Genomic DNA, 13,561 nt, shown 5'->3' on the forward strand with positions numbered 1-13,561 from the left:
TGGTTTTGGATCAAGTGTTGGGTTATATCATTCAATTCCCTTATTAATTCTAGCAGTTTGTTGATTGTGGGTTTGGGGGGTTGCTGGTTATGCTATCTGCAAGTGATGACAGTTTTCTCTCTGCCTTTCCAATCCCTGTATCTCTTCTTTCTTTTTATATTCCAAGGTATTCTCTATGGCTTCCAGAACGATGATAGACTACAGTGGTGATAGTTGGCAATCTTCGCTCATTCTAGATCCTCAGAGAAATGGATGACATGTTTTCCATTAAATAATAGTTTCCTATCACTTAATCTATACATTTAAGAAAATTACCTTTGATGTTTAGTTTCCTGAAGGATTTTTTTGAACATAAATATGTCTTGAGCTTCCTCAAATGATTTTTTTATCTATTGAGATAATATTAGTTATCTTTTTTAGGCCATCAATTGACATAACATTACTATCTTTTTTACACCGGTTGATATCATAATGTTGACCTCTTTGTGCAATCCAACAATAAATACAGTCAATAGTGAGGCATTTTTTTTTTTCCCCCAGGTTTTCACTTTCTTTTTTTTTTTTTTAATTTTTTTATTCTTATGTTAATCCCCTTACATTACAACATTAGTTTTAGATGAAGTGTTCCATGATTCATTGTTTGTGCACAACACCCAGTGCTCCATGCAGAATGTGCCCTCCTAAATACCCACCACCAGGCTAACCCATCCTCCCACCCCCCTCCCCTCTAGAACCCTGTTTGTTTTTCAGAGTCCATCGTCTCTCATGGTTCGTCTACCCCTCCGATTTCCCCCACTTCATTCTTCCCCTCCCGCTACCTTCTTCTTCTTCTTCTTTTTTTTTTTCCTTAACATATATTGCATTATTTGTTTCAGAGGTACAGATCTGAGATTCAACAGTCTTGCACAATTCACAGCGCTTACCAGAGCACATACACTCCCCAGTGTCTATCACCCAGTCCCCCCATCCCTCCCACCCCACTCCCCACTCCAACAACACTCAGTTTGTTTCCTGAGATTAAGAATTCCTCATATCAGTGAGATCATATGATACATGTCTTTCTCTGTTTGACTTATTTCACTCAACATAATACCCTCCAGTTCCATCCACGTCATTGCAAATGGCAAGATCTCATTCCTTTTGATGGCTGCATAATATTCCATTGTATATATATACCACATCTTCTTTATCCATTCATCTGTCGATGGACATCTTGGCTCTTTCCACAGTTTGGCTATTGTGGACATTGCTGCTATAAACATCGGGGTGCACGTACCCCTTCGGATCCCTACTTTTGTATCTTTGGGGTAAATACCCAGTAGTGCAATTGCTGGATCATATGGTAGCTCTATTTTCAACTTTTTGAGGAACCTCCATACAGTTTTCCAGAGTGGCTGCACCAGTTTGCATTCCCACCAACAGTGTAGGAGGGTTCCCCTTTCTCCGCATCCCCGCCAACATCTGTCGTTTCCTGACTTGTTAATTTTAGCCATTCTGACTGGTGTGAGGTGATATCTCATTGAGGTTTTGATTTGGATTTCCCTGATGCCGAGCGATATTGAGCACTTTTTCATGTGTCTGTTGGCCATTTGGATGTCTTCTTTGGAAAAATGTCTGTTCATGTCTTCTGCCCATTTCTTAATTGGATTCTTTGTTCTTTGGGTGTTGAGTTTGATGAGTTCTTTATAGATTTTGGATACTAGCCCTTTATCTGATATGTCATTTGCAAATATCTTCTCCCATTCTGTCGGTTGTCTTTTGGTTTTGTTAACTGTTTCCTTTGCTTTGCAAAAGCTTTTTATCTTGATGAAGTCCCAATAGTTCATTTTTGCCCTTGCTTCCCTTGCCTTTGGCGATGTTTCTAGGAAGAAGTTGCTTCGGCTGAGGTCAAAGAGGTTGTTGCCTGTGTTCTCCTTTAGGATTTTGATGGACTCCTGTCTCACATTGAGGTCTTTCAACCATTTGGAGTCTATTTTTGTGTGTGGTGTAAGGAAGTGGTCCAGTTTCATTCTTCTGCATGTGTCTATCCAATTTTCCCAACACCATTTGTTGAAGAGACTGTCTTTGTTCCATTGGACATTCTTTCCTGCTTTGTCGAAGATTAGTTGACCATAGAGTTGAGGGTCCATTTCTGGGCTCTCTATTCTGTTCCATTGATCTATGTGTCTGTTTTTGTGCCAGTACCATGCTGTCTTGATGATGACAGCTTTGTAATAGAGCTTGAAGTCCGGAATTGTGATGCCACCGGCTTTGCTTTTCTTTTTCAATATTCCTCTGGCTGTGCGGGGTCTTTTCTGGTTCCATACAAATTTTAGGATTATTTGTTCCATTTCTTTGAAAAAAGTGGATGGTATTTTGATGGGGATTGCATTGAATGTGTAGATTGCTCTAGGTAGCATTGACATCTTCACAATATTTGTTCTTCCAATCCATGAGCATGGAACGTTTTTCCATTTCTTTGTGTCTTCCTCAATTTCTTTCATGAGTATTTTATAGTTTTCTGAGTACAGATCCTTTGTCTCTTTGGTTAGATTTATTCCTAGGTATCTTATGGTTTTGGGTGCAATTGTAAATGGGAATAGTGAGGCATTTTTAATACTCAGATTTGATTTCTTAACACTATATTTCATTTTGAATTTTTGTGCCTTTGAAAACAAAATGGGACTATTGTTTTATTTTCTTGTATTCTCTGGTTTGGGGATCAAGATTACTCTAGCTTCTTTAAAATGAGCTGTACAACTTCATTTTCTGTTTTCCGCAACAGTTTGTATAACATAGAATTAACTGTCCCCTAAGATCCTATCAGTCTCCTGAAGAACATCTGACCTCAGAGTAGATCCTGGGGAGGAGAGATTTTATCAAGCATTTCAATTTAGCTAATATTTATTGGCCTTCCTAAAGATGACTATGTCTCCTTGCAACCAAAAAGTATCTTACTTACATAAATACCTTTGTGGTGTTATTTCATCTAAATGAACACATGGTGTGTCACTGTGAGTTGATTAAATTGAGATCTGAGAAGAGTGACTCTGTATGAAGCCCAAACTTGAACCAGCAAAGGGGGACCTAGATTAAGCTTTGGGGTCTGCAAGGACAGTCTGTCTGCCTCTCTGAACTGGCTCTAACCAGCTCAGAACAATGCTTCAGAAGAGCCTTTAGGCTGAGAAATGCTGCAGCCATTGAAAGGTCGGATGACTATGGGGTTTTGCGTTGTGCTGTGTTGTGGTGTCATTAGTGATGTTGATTGCGGCCCTGTGGCTTCTGTCAGAGGTCATTGGGTGTACATGCGGGGAATGCAGGTGTCCCCTTACCTGGGAGCCACCAGCAGTCTGCTGAGAGGAGAAACACGGCAGATCTGTTCTCTTCAATGATTGTGTCTAGGTCTGATAGTTACTAGTGTTGGACTAGGGGCAGAGTGAGGAGCCACCAGAGCAGAAACCACCCCCTGCCTCCGCAGGTCGCCTTGCCCTGGAGTTGGGGAGCTACTGCTTCCTGCAGGATAACCATGGAGGTGAAGGTCCTGGTCTCAGGAAGCTCAAAGGAGCTGTGTAAACCGGTCCTTTTCTGATGGATGCTTTCAGCACCCGCGCCCCACCCCTGCCACGTTTGTTTCCTTGGGAAGAATATATTGCATATAATCAACATCGGACACAAGAATGGAATACTTTCTTCAGTTGTTTGAATGTGTTATTTTCTTTTAATGTCCCTGCGTGAATTGAAGGATGGGGGTGAGGAACGCAGCCGTTCTGGTGCTGAAGCGGAGCATGTGTGGCAGCTTCCCATTCCTGGAGCCCTGGCTCATCTGTGTCTCGAGGCACAAAGAAAAGGATCTGGGGAACTTGGGATTAGAAGGTGGCGTCCCCGGCACGTGCTGGGAGACGTTTAACAGCTGGCTCTCCGGAAGAAAAAACTAAAGCCCTGACTCACCGTGTTTGTCAGTTTGCATGGTGTAAAGAGCCCCACCGTGGCTCATTTCCAATGACCAATGACTCAACAATTGGCTCTCCTGAGCTCCTGTGAGCCAGCTGGGGCACCCCCCCACCCCCCCACCCCCCCACCCCCCCACCCCCCCAGGACAGTCCACGTTCACAGGGAAGAGACTAGCAGCTACACCTGTGAGTCTAAGCTGAGCGTTTCAAGGATTTCCCAGGAGGAAAGAAAAAAAAAGGAAGCAAAACAGAACTTCTAACTCTTTACAAAAGTGGTAGCTGTTAAGGAAAATTCTCCAGCTTGAGAGAAAAGTGAAAGTATATATCCCACAGTGTTTGTGAAGATAGCTAAGCCATATATGATATACTCTGTGCTTTGAGCAAATACATCAAATAGGTCATGGAAATGGATCATCAGCAGAATGAAAGAGAAAAGGATCACTTTAAAATACAGTTTGATATTGAAAAAGAAACTACAACCAAGAATTAGTGTTCATCAGGGGTTCCTGGCTGGCTCTGTTGGTAGAGCATGGGACTCTTGATCTTGGGATTGTGAGTTTGAGCCCCATGTTGGGTGTAGAGATGACTTAAATAAATAAATAAAATTTAAAAAATTAGTGTTTATCAAAGGATATCACATAAAACTTAAAAAAAAGGCAAGACGTGAACATCTTTGGTGGAGGACATTATTTTGTCTATTCCGCTGATACACTCTGTTAAGGTTTTCTTGACTTAAGTTTTACAAAATGTATTCTTATGATGCTGGATATAGTAATTATTTTTAAAACCAGCAATATTGTAAATAGTACATGAAATGTGTCCTCAAAAGATGCCCACAAATGTTCTCACCTGGATACTAAACAAGTAGTTCATATTGAAAAGAGAAATGTGAAGAGTAAGAATAAAAGGAACTCATGCAGATTGAAATCCAGATAAAGTTTTGTTTAACTCAATGGGGGCCTTTAGATGCAGAAGATGACACGGTCAATATTCCATCTGCTCATGAACCCACGTTGGCCCTTTCTGTTCCCCGTGGTACGTTTTGAGCTCCTCAAGGCCTTCTTTCTCCCAGTGCTATCCAGTAGAATTCCAGGGCTTGGGCTAGGGATAACTGCAGGACCTGCTACCTGCTGCGGACGGAGTGCTGCCCAGGTGAAGAGAAAGTTCCCTCCTCTCTTGCACAGCTGCAAGCACTCCAGCTTGCTTTCTGCATCACAAACACTGTCCTGCCCACAGTTCTTTCTTTTTTTTTTTTTTAAAGATTTTATTTATTTATTTGACAGAGAGAGACACAGCGAGAGAGGGAACACAAGCAGGGGAGTGGGAGAGGGAGAAGCAGGCCTCCCGCCCAGCAGGGAGCCCGATGTGGGGCTGGATCCCAGGACCCTGGGATCACGACCTGAGCCGAAGGCAGACGCTTAACGACTGAGCCAAGCAGGTGCCCCCCCACAGTTCTTTCTAACAAAGGGATCTTCAGAGACACCCAGAAATAACACTTTCAAACACGTGAAAGAATGTTGCTGTGTCCTGAAAATTTCAACCGGGATCTTTATTTTGTTTTTTAATTTTTAAAAGATTTTATTTATTTATTTGACAGAGAGAGAGCACAGTAGGCAGAACTGCAGGCAGAGGGAGACGGAGAAGCAGGCTCCCCGCCCAGCAGAGAGCCCAATGAGGGGCTCCATCCAGGACCCCGCGACCATGACCTGAGCTGAAGGCAGCTGCCCAACCGACTGAGCCACCCGGGAGCCCCTAAACCAGGATCTTTAAAGATAGAACTTTGCTTGGTAATCTTACTTATTCAAGTGTTCATGATGTGTGGCCTCCGTAACAATTTATTAAATAATCTTCCTGTCTCCCGCAATGTATAAAGTACTATGAGTTGTCTTGGCTAAGCCAGAAGAGTTCAGTGTATTAAGTACTTTCCAAGTGCTCAGAACATATTTGCATCATTTGAATGACCAAATTTTTCTTTCGTATACATGCAAATCTCGCAGGTAGGTAACGTTACGTTATTCTTCTCATTTGAAATTCATGAAACTGTTGATCATTCTTTCTGCTGGCCCTCTGAGTCTGGGCCCTAGGCCTCCCATCCTCGCTTGATCACGGTACGCTGTGGGGCGTCTTTTCTAACTTTGGTTTCTGGCTCTTCATAGGCTTGGTGTTCCTCTCATCCACTTAAATTCATGTAACAGAGAAAAGGGAGGTCTCTGAGGCCTCTCCACAGCCTGGTCACACGGGGCTATTAGAGGAGGGGGACCGTCTCAGGTCTTCTGGAAACCAGGTCACTTCTGAGAGGGAAAGGGCTTCTCACTACTAACAAAGTTGGCACAATAGGCCCAACAGACACAGTCTCTGGAGTCCGGGACACAGCGACTCATGGCAGACTTCGGGAGATCTCTCCAAAGCCTGGAGATCTGATACCACCATGCCAACATCTTTCTTTGGCAGGAGACACAAGGGAAATCGCTCCCTGTCCCTCCTGTTTATTGTTCTAAGCTTGGCCCTGCAGGGAGCTCAGTGTCTCTTCCAGAAAGAGAGACTACATGACGGAACAAAGGAAGAGACCATGCCTTGCTTGCCCAAGCCCCTGAGAGGAGTTCCTCGTGGGTCTAGAAAGTGTCCTCGTGCACTCTCTGTAATGTTTCTATCAAAGAAGGGAATGACTGGAATGCTGTCTGAAAGTGGGGAGGGCTTTCCAGCACGGAATGGCCCCAAGGGAGTAAAAGAATTGTCACAGGATGGGATCACTGGCCCAGGAGTTCTGCCCTGGGGAGCCTGGAGGAGGGGCATGGGCATCACATGGCCTCCCCTGGGAAGCAGCCCCCAAACTCCCTTTCACCACTGGCTCTGGAGGGTTGACACTTGCCCTTCTCCCCACATGTCTACTCCTAGGACCAAGGGAGCCAAAGCAGCTCAGGGTCCCAGACTGGGCAGACCTCAGTGACCCCACCTTTTCCAGGGAATGATTTGTGTGGGGAATGTCCAAATGCTGCTCAGCATTGCCCTGGATAAGAACCACAGGGACAGAGGGAACCTTTGACAGTTGTCTGCCCTACACCTCTCATCTCATTGTACCTACAGGAATTCAAATAAGACCCAGCCTCCCCTTTACAATGTCCTACCCATAACTCCTCTAGTCTTGTGACAATTCAGAAGTCCGCCTCCTGCTTCTGCTCTGGGTTCCTGGTGGAGCTCGCGTCCTGCCTCCTTCCTGGCTACTACTTAGCATCTTCCAACCTCTGGGCTGTCCAGTCTCCATGATTTGCTTGCATCAGCCCTGGAGGCACTTGTCTTGCATCTGAAATGCCTGCTCATTTTGCTTGTCTCCAGGATGCACCCCAGGCCACACCCCTGAGCTAGCACTCCCTGGGCTGGGCCTTCCTGGCCCTCCTTCCTTAGGCTTCCAGCCCGGGGCCCCAGGTCAGTGTGACACGGACCAGGTCAGTCCTCTGGACCCCCCATCATTGCTACCACAGCACACATGCACCATCCTCTCTTCTCCAGGGAAATCCGATGACCTCTAAACTTCCCCTTTCACAAACAGGGGTAGGGAAGGGGTAGGTGAGTGGACGAGGGCCTCCATCCCACTGATACCGTCTGCATGCAATTTCTTCCCACCATAATCCTCCTAAACTCACCTAGTAAAGCCCAGTCCTGCTTTTCCAACTGAAACAGCTGTTCTGTATGTTCGCAACCTCCCAGATTTCTTGCGCTGCATCCAACTTTCTCTGCATCCTTCCTGAATCTGCTATTCTCATAATTTAGCAGCCAGTGGGCGATTTCCTGATCATTTTTAGGATATATTATTTCTCCGTGACATTGTAGCAAATGTCTACAAAGAAATTCAATGTTCCTGGACCAGCGTGTCCTCCATTAAAGCCTGCCATTAGGAGCTCCCCCAGCAATTGATCATGAATACACTCCAGTCTGAAGGACTCCCTTTTCCAGCGTCCAGGCCACCCCACTGGGTGCTGGAAGCTTTATTTTCCTGGTTGTTGGTCCTTCCAGTCCTTGTCCTACTCCCTGGCGTCCCAGCTTTATCCTTATCTTTTCCTTCAATGGAGACTGTTTGTTCTTCCATTGGCCTTGTATGGTCTCATTCTTTAGACAATCAAATCCCTTTTCTAATATTGATCACTCTTCACACCCATTGTCCATACATTACTGTGTGATGAAGGAACCCTTTCCTCACCAAGAGTGAGACTGAAAACAGGCAGAAAACCCCACGTTTGCTACATTCCCAGAAGCTGCCCGATTGCACAACCTGGGAAATTAGATGGACATGAAGAAAGAGGCCGATATTCTGGATGCTGTGTTCTGGCCAAGGGGAATTTCCCAAATCTCAGTGTTTTGCTTCAAACCTGGCTTCCCCTTCATTCCCCTAGCAAAGCGTCAGTATATATACTGTGGGCACCCCTAGCAGGCAGGAGGGGCAGGCAGCTCAGCTTCACCAGGAGCCTCCTTGGGAAGCAATAGCCAAAGGTGAGGTACTAGAACTTTCCAACACGATTTCTCTTTGCAGACTCCCGTTCCCCACGGCATTCCTGCGCTATGTCCCAGCTCTCTGCTTCCTTCCTGCATCTCCTAGCCTGACAATTAGGATTCAGCAGATGTGAATACTTTCTGGGACTGGGATTTAGTCGTGCACTTCCTCGGTGAGAGCTCAGGGATGGGTAGAGCAGGCATTTTGCAAAGGTTTGTGCATTGTTTCACTCATCTCATTCGACAGACTGGTATATGGTCACAAAATGCCCAGATGCTTCTTTGGAAGCTTTCTGTACAGTGGGTGTCAGGGCCCACAGGTGATGCCTGAAAGGGAAAGTGGTTTATATTAGAAGCGCAGTGCAGTCTCTCATACTGGGATTCCAATGAGACAAGTGGAAACGGACACGTGGACCCTCTGGAATTCTCTCTATGTATCTACGTATCACCTGCCTAATATATTTATATGCACTGTCTACTTCTTTCTACATATAATACATACACATATATGTACATACACGGGTATATATGTACACATATGTGTGTGTGTGTATATGTGTATAGATCTACAGATATAGATACTATTGAGTGTGGCTTAGTTTTGGAATACAAGAACGGGTCAACATTAGTCCCCGAAAAAACCAATCCAAAGCAAAACTAAACAGCTATCATCTTTGTGTGTCTCTTTGACTCTGCAGCAGGATGAAGCTTTTCCTGGGCATCCTCTTGTGCTCCCTGGTCCTGGGCGTCAGCAGCCAAAGGTGGTTAACCTTCCTCAGGGAAGCTGGTCAAGGTAAGGCCCAAAGCATGGGGGTCAGGGGGAGGCCGCACCTGGCCTCCCTCCAGGATTCCCCAGAGCAGAGGCCACATCCACACAGGGCAAAGGCCGCAGGTGGGACGTGAAGAAGCATGGTTTTCAAGATAGCAGTTTCCCAGGCTTTCTATTTCTTGATTTTTTAAGTGAACTGTATCTGACATATAACGTCGTGTATGTTTAAGGTGTATGTCGTGTTAATTTGATGCATCCCTATATTCAATCTGATTGCCTTTGTAGCTATAATTAGCACCTCTCTCATGTTACATAATTTCCCTTTCCTTTTAGTCATTGAAATACTTCAATTCTAGGCTATAGCACGTTTGATAATTATGATACAATATTGTTTGGTGCTCATTATACTGTGCCTTAAGTCTCTAGGGCTTACTTACTGCATGTGGCTTTTCCCCTTAAACCACAGGTGTCCTATCCTTCCACCCCTGGCTTTTCTGGGCGGCAGTGCACTCTTCCATGGAGATCCCCAGGCTGGAGGTCACATAAAGTTTGGGCCCCAACTTGCAGCAGGAGCAGGAAGAGATAGATGTGGGGTCCACGGTACCTGCTCCCTTCTTACAAGTGGGAGTCGAGTGCCGCCTAGTGGGAAGGCAGGGACAGCTCATGGCTGGGTCTCAGGCAGCCAGGAAGGGGTGCCTCAAACTTGTGCACTTAGTCATCCCATCCAAGATGAACGGAGCTTGGCCCGTGCTAGGCACTGTTCTAAGAGCTTCACGTGGATGAATGAACTGGTTTTCATCCTCAGGTTTTAATCTGTGATCCTGCGATGTAGGCACCATCACCCCTTAACAGAGAACCTGAGGCACAAAGAGATGAAGCGTCTGACAAAGTCCTCAAGCAGAGCAGGGTTCACCCCAGTGGTGGAGCCCCCCCAGACTTTGCTAGGACAGGACTGTCCTGCCTCCCACAGCAGAGAGCGCATGGCCGACTGCGGGGTTTGGGAACACACAACCCTCTTGTTTATCTGAGTGAATGGCAGAGAGTCAGGCTGTGGGAGAGGCGGAAGGCCACTCTGCAGAGCTCCTCTCCCCGCAACGAAAGGCACAAGGATTCCATGATGCAGGTTCTGCGGGCCTGAGACCTGGCTGCGCAGGAGAGCAAGAGACATGCGCCTCAGTAGTCAGACTCAGCGGCAAGATTTGTGTATTTCACAAAATCATTTCTTTTCTTTTTCTTTTTCTGTGAGAGTCACTGATGACTGTTTTAAGAGTTTGCTGTCAATCCTTTCTAAATTCTCACAGGCACCACTACAAATGTGTTTCCATCTTTAGGTCAAGGTTTTCCAAAGGGTTGTTCTAGGACCGCGTGCATGAGAATCGCCTGGGGTTTGGGGTGCTTTGTGAAATGCAGATGCTGGGAGCACACACCCCCCTCTGCTGAATCATCATTTCGGGGCTGAGCCTGAAATCTGGCCTTTACCAAGCACCCCAGTGGCTTTTTGTGCCCACTCAAGCTTGGGAACCACTGCCTCCACTTTTGCCCCCACAAGGGACCAGTATGTCAGGCATTTTGGAAGGACTTCGTAAGCAAGGGGCCTCCAGCCATCTATTTAAATCTGTAACTTGGAGGGAGTAGGTACAGTAAGAATGCTCTTTCTAAACACCAGAAATAATAAATGCAGAAAATGGACATAAGGGATCGCATGGATATTAAACTAGGATTACAACTTGACAGTAGATTTTTCTCTTTTGCTTATTAAGTTACTTTTTGAAAGTCTTCATCTTATTGTAGCCTGATCGGATTCCTTCAATCAGTAACTCTCTGATCTTCCTCTGAGCCTAGTCCCTTTACTGTTTTTGTCCCAGCCTTCCTAAGGCTCAGAGAAGTGATAGCATAGTGAGCACCTACAACCTTCTAGAAGTTACACGTGTATTTTCTCAGTTTGTCTGCATAACCACTCTGTAGAGGGCAATACTCTTCAGTTTCCTGGGGAGAACACTGAACTTTAGAGCTGGGGTAGTTGCCCTTTTTCTGCATTTGATGACCCCATTTCTGTGAAGCTCTCTTAGGAGAATTCACCTTTATCACCTGATGATTGAGTTCTGACAGTCTCCTGGTGCCACATATGCCCCAGACATTCGGATGTACACAGAACTGAGCTGTCTTCACGCTGCCCACAGCGCTGAATCGCTCCCCTTGACTAGGTTGGGAGCCCTCTGGGTCAGCAGCCTCCCTCAGACTTGCCTTTGTCCTCACGCCCCAGTCAGAGGGTTCCCTGCCCTTTCCAGGTAGAGTTTCATTGCACAACGAAGCATCCCTTAAAGACCATCCCCCTCTTGTTCATACACATCACACACAGCCAAACACCAAGTAGTAACAGTACTTAGAATGGAATCAAAGAGAATAAAACTTGCACCCGGTGTGATTCTCCTAACATTAACCCAGGGGAGTGAAAAGTAAAGGAATATGTATCTCAGCCAGTATAATCTCAAAGGTTTTTGTCAAAAGACTGAAATCTTAGAATCGTTGGGAGGAAAACTTTTCTCTGTTTTGCCAAGAGATGATCACTTTCATTTTCTTTCCTTTCCAGGGGCTAGAGACATGATGAGAGCTTACTCTGACATGAGAGAAGCCAATTACAAAAATTCAGACAAATATTTCCATGCCCGGGGGAACTATGATGCTGCACAAAGGGGCCCTGGGGGTGCCTGGGCTGCTAAAGTGATCAGGTAACATAGCTCCTGGGGTTGGAGGGATGGGTGAGCTGAGCATGCCAAGCTGTGATTTCCACCCTCCTCCATGGGTGCTGGTTCCCCAGCACAAGGGGATCTGCCAGGCTGAGTTGGGCTGTACCCAGAAATGATCAGTGTTTTAGCGTCTCTAAACTTGGCCTCTTGTAGATTCATTCGTTTCTTGGTAAGAGGAGAAATAGGAAGGGTGGAGGTGTTGTTCATCAGCCCCTGATTAATCCCTTACCTGCTTTCCTCTATTCTAGCGATGCCAGAGAGAATTCTCAGAGAGTCACAGACCTTTTTAAGTTTGGAGACAGTGGCCACGGAGTGGAGGACTCAAAGGCTGACCAGGCTGCCAATGAATGGGGCCGGAGTGGCAAAGACCCCAACCATTTCCGACCTCCTGGCCTGCCTGAGAAGTACTGAGCTGCCCCTTGGCTCTGCCATTGGGAGATGGGCTGTGAGACCCCTGCAGGCAGGAACAGTTGCTGAGTTAGAGTTACTGAATTCTATATCCTTCCTACTTAGTACTTTATAAAGAGCACATAAAAAATGTTTAATAAATGCTTGTGAAATTCAATTTGTTGTTGTTGTCATCTGGAAACAGCTAATGACAATCTTCCTGGGTACTTTTAATACCAGGGACATGATCAACTTACCTTAACATTTTTCTTCAAAGGAGATAAGGCACTAATAAAGTATAATACTAATTTGGGGTAAAAGTATGTTCCATGATAAGGACCATACTATTTAGACTATATATGGACCATACATGTCAGACCCTGGGACAGAGAGAGATCTAAACCCTAGTTCTCAACAGGATAGTGCTGTAGGCACCTCCATCCCCATCCCAGCTGTTGGATACATCTGGGCATACTTTTGGTTGACACAGTGATTGCAGGGCATTTGGTGTATGGACCAGAGGTACACACAGCTTACAATTTATGAGACAGTGCTGCAAACAAAGGGTCATCCTGAATCTTGCTTGACTTTTGCAGTATCCTATCAGACATGTATTTAGGCAGAATCAGATTTACTGCAAAACTGAATGAAGCTTAAGCTTCAAGAACTCCTCACTTATATGCGACCATTCCAAGATCCTCGGAGAGGCCTTGGGAAAGGATTCATATGGTCAATTATTTTTGTAAAATGTGCAGAAGCAAAATATTTTAACCAAGGCAGTTAATGCCTCTGACTGTTCATGCCAACATTCCGCCATTACTTTTCTGCTTGTGTTGAGTGGCACTGGGGTGGGCACAGGTATTTTGGTGACCTGACTAAGGAGAAGTTGAATTGGGGATATGATTGGTTTGCACTTAGTGGGACATATTTGTGTCATTTGCAGTCATTTCCAAGTATAATTAAGTTATTGATCGTTATCCTGGAGTAGGAATGGCCTCTACGTATGTATTCTCCTACCATCTACTGTGGTTACTCCCGGTGCAGTAGGAAAGATCATATGGCAAAATGAACATGTCCTATACAGCCCAGCACAGAGCATGTGGGTATTTGGGAAGAAACAACTTTGAAAGTCAAACATGAGTCAATGGAGAATTGTAAGATCATATGTGTAAGATTTTTATTTTGATGGAATCCTAGTCAAAATGGAAGTTCTCCCCCAGAGAGAGGTTTTCCAAATTTGACAG

General features: G+C 45.3%; 1 protein-coding gene across 1 annotated transcript; it reads left to right on the forward strand.

The window, feature by feature from the left end:
• Positions 1-8,342: 8,342 nt before the first annotated feature.
• LOC123856456 (serum amyloid A-2 protein-like) lies at positions 8,343-12,495 on the forward strand. Its single transcript, XM_064576779.1, has 4 exons — positions 8,343-8,414; positions 9,113-9,207; positions 11,774-11,912; positions 12,179-12,495. Exons 2-4 carry the CDS (start codon positions 9,117-9,119, stop codon positions 12,339-12,341), a joined length of 393 nt encoding a protein of 130 aa, XP_064432849.1. The 5' UTR covers positions 8,343-8,414; positions 9,113-9,116; the 3' UTR covers positions 12,342-12,495.
• The last annotated feature ends 1,066 nt before the right edge of the window (positions 12,496-13,561 follow it).

Source organism: Mirounga angustirostris, unplaced genomic scaffold (assembly GCF_029215605.1).
Source record: "Mirounga angustirostris isolate CCGP_5_RB_7025 unplaced genomic scaffold, mMirAng1.0.hap1 SCAF_13, whole genome shotgun sequence".
Lineage (NCBI taxonomy): Eukaryota > Metazoa > Chordata > Mammalia > Carnivora > Phocidae > Mirounga > Mirounga angustirostris.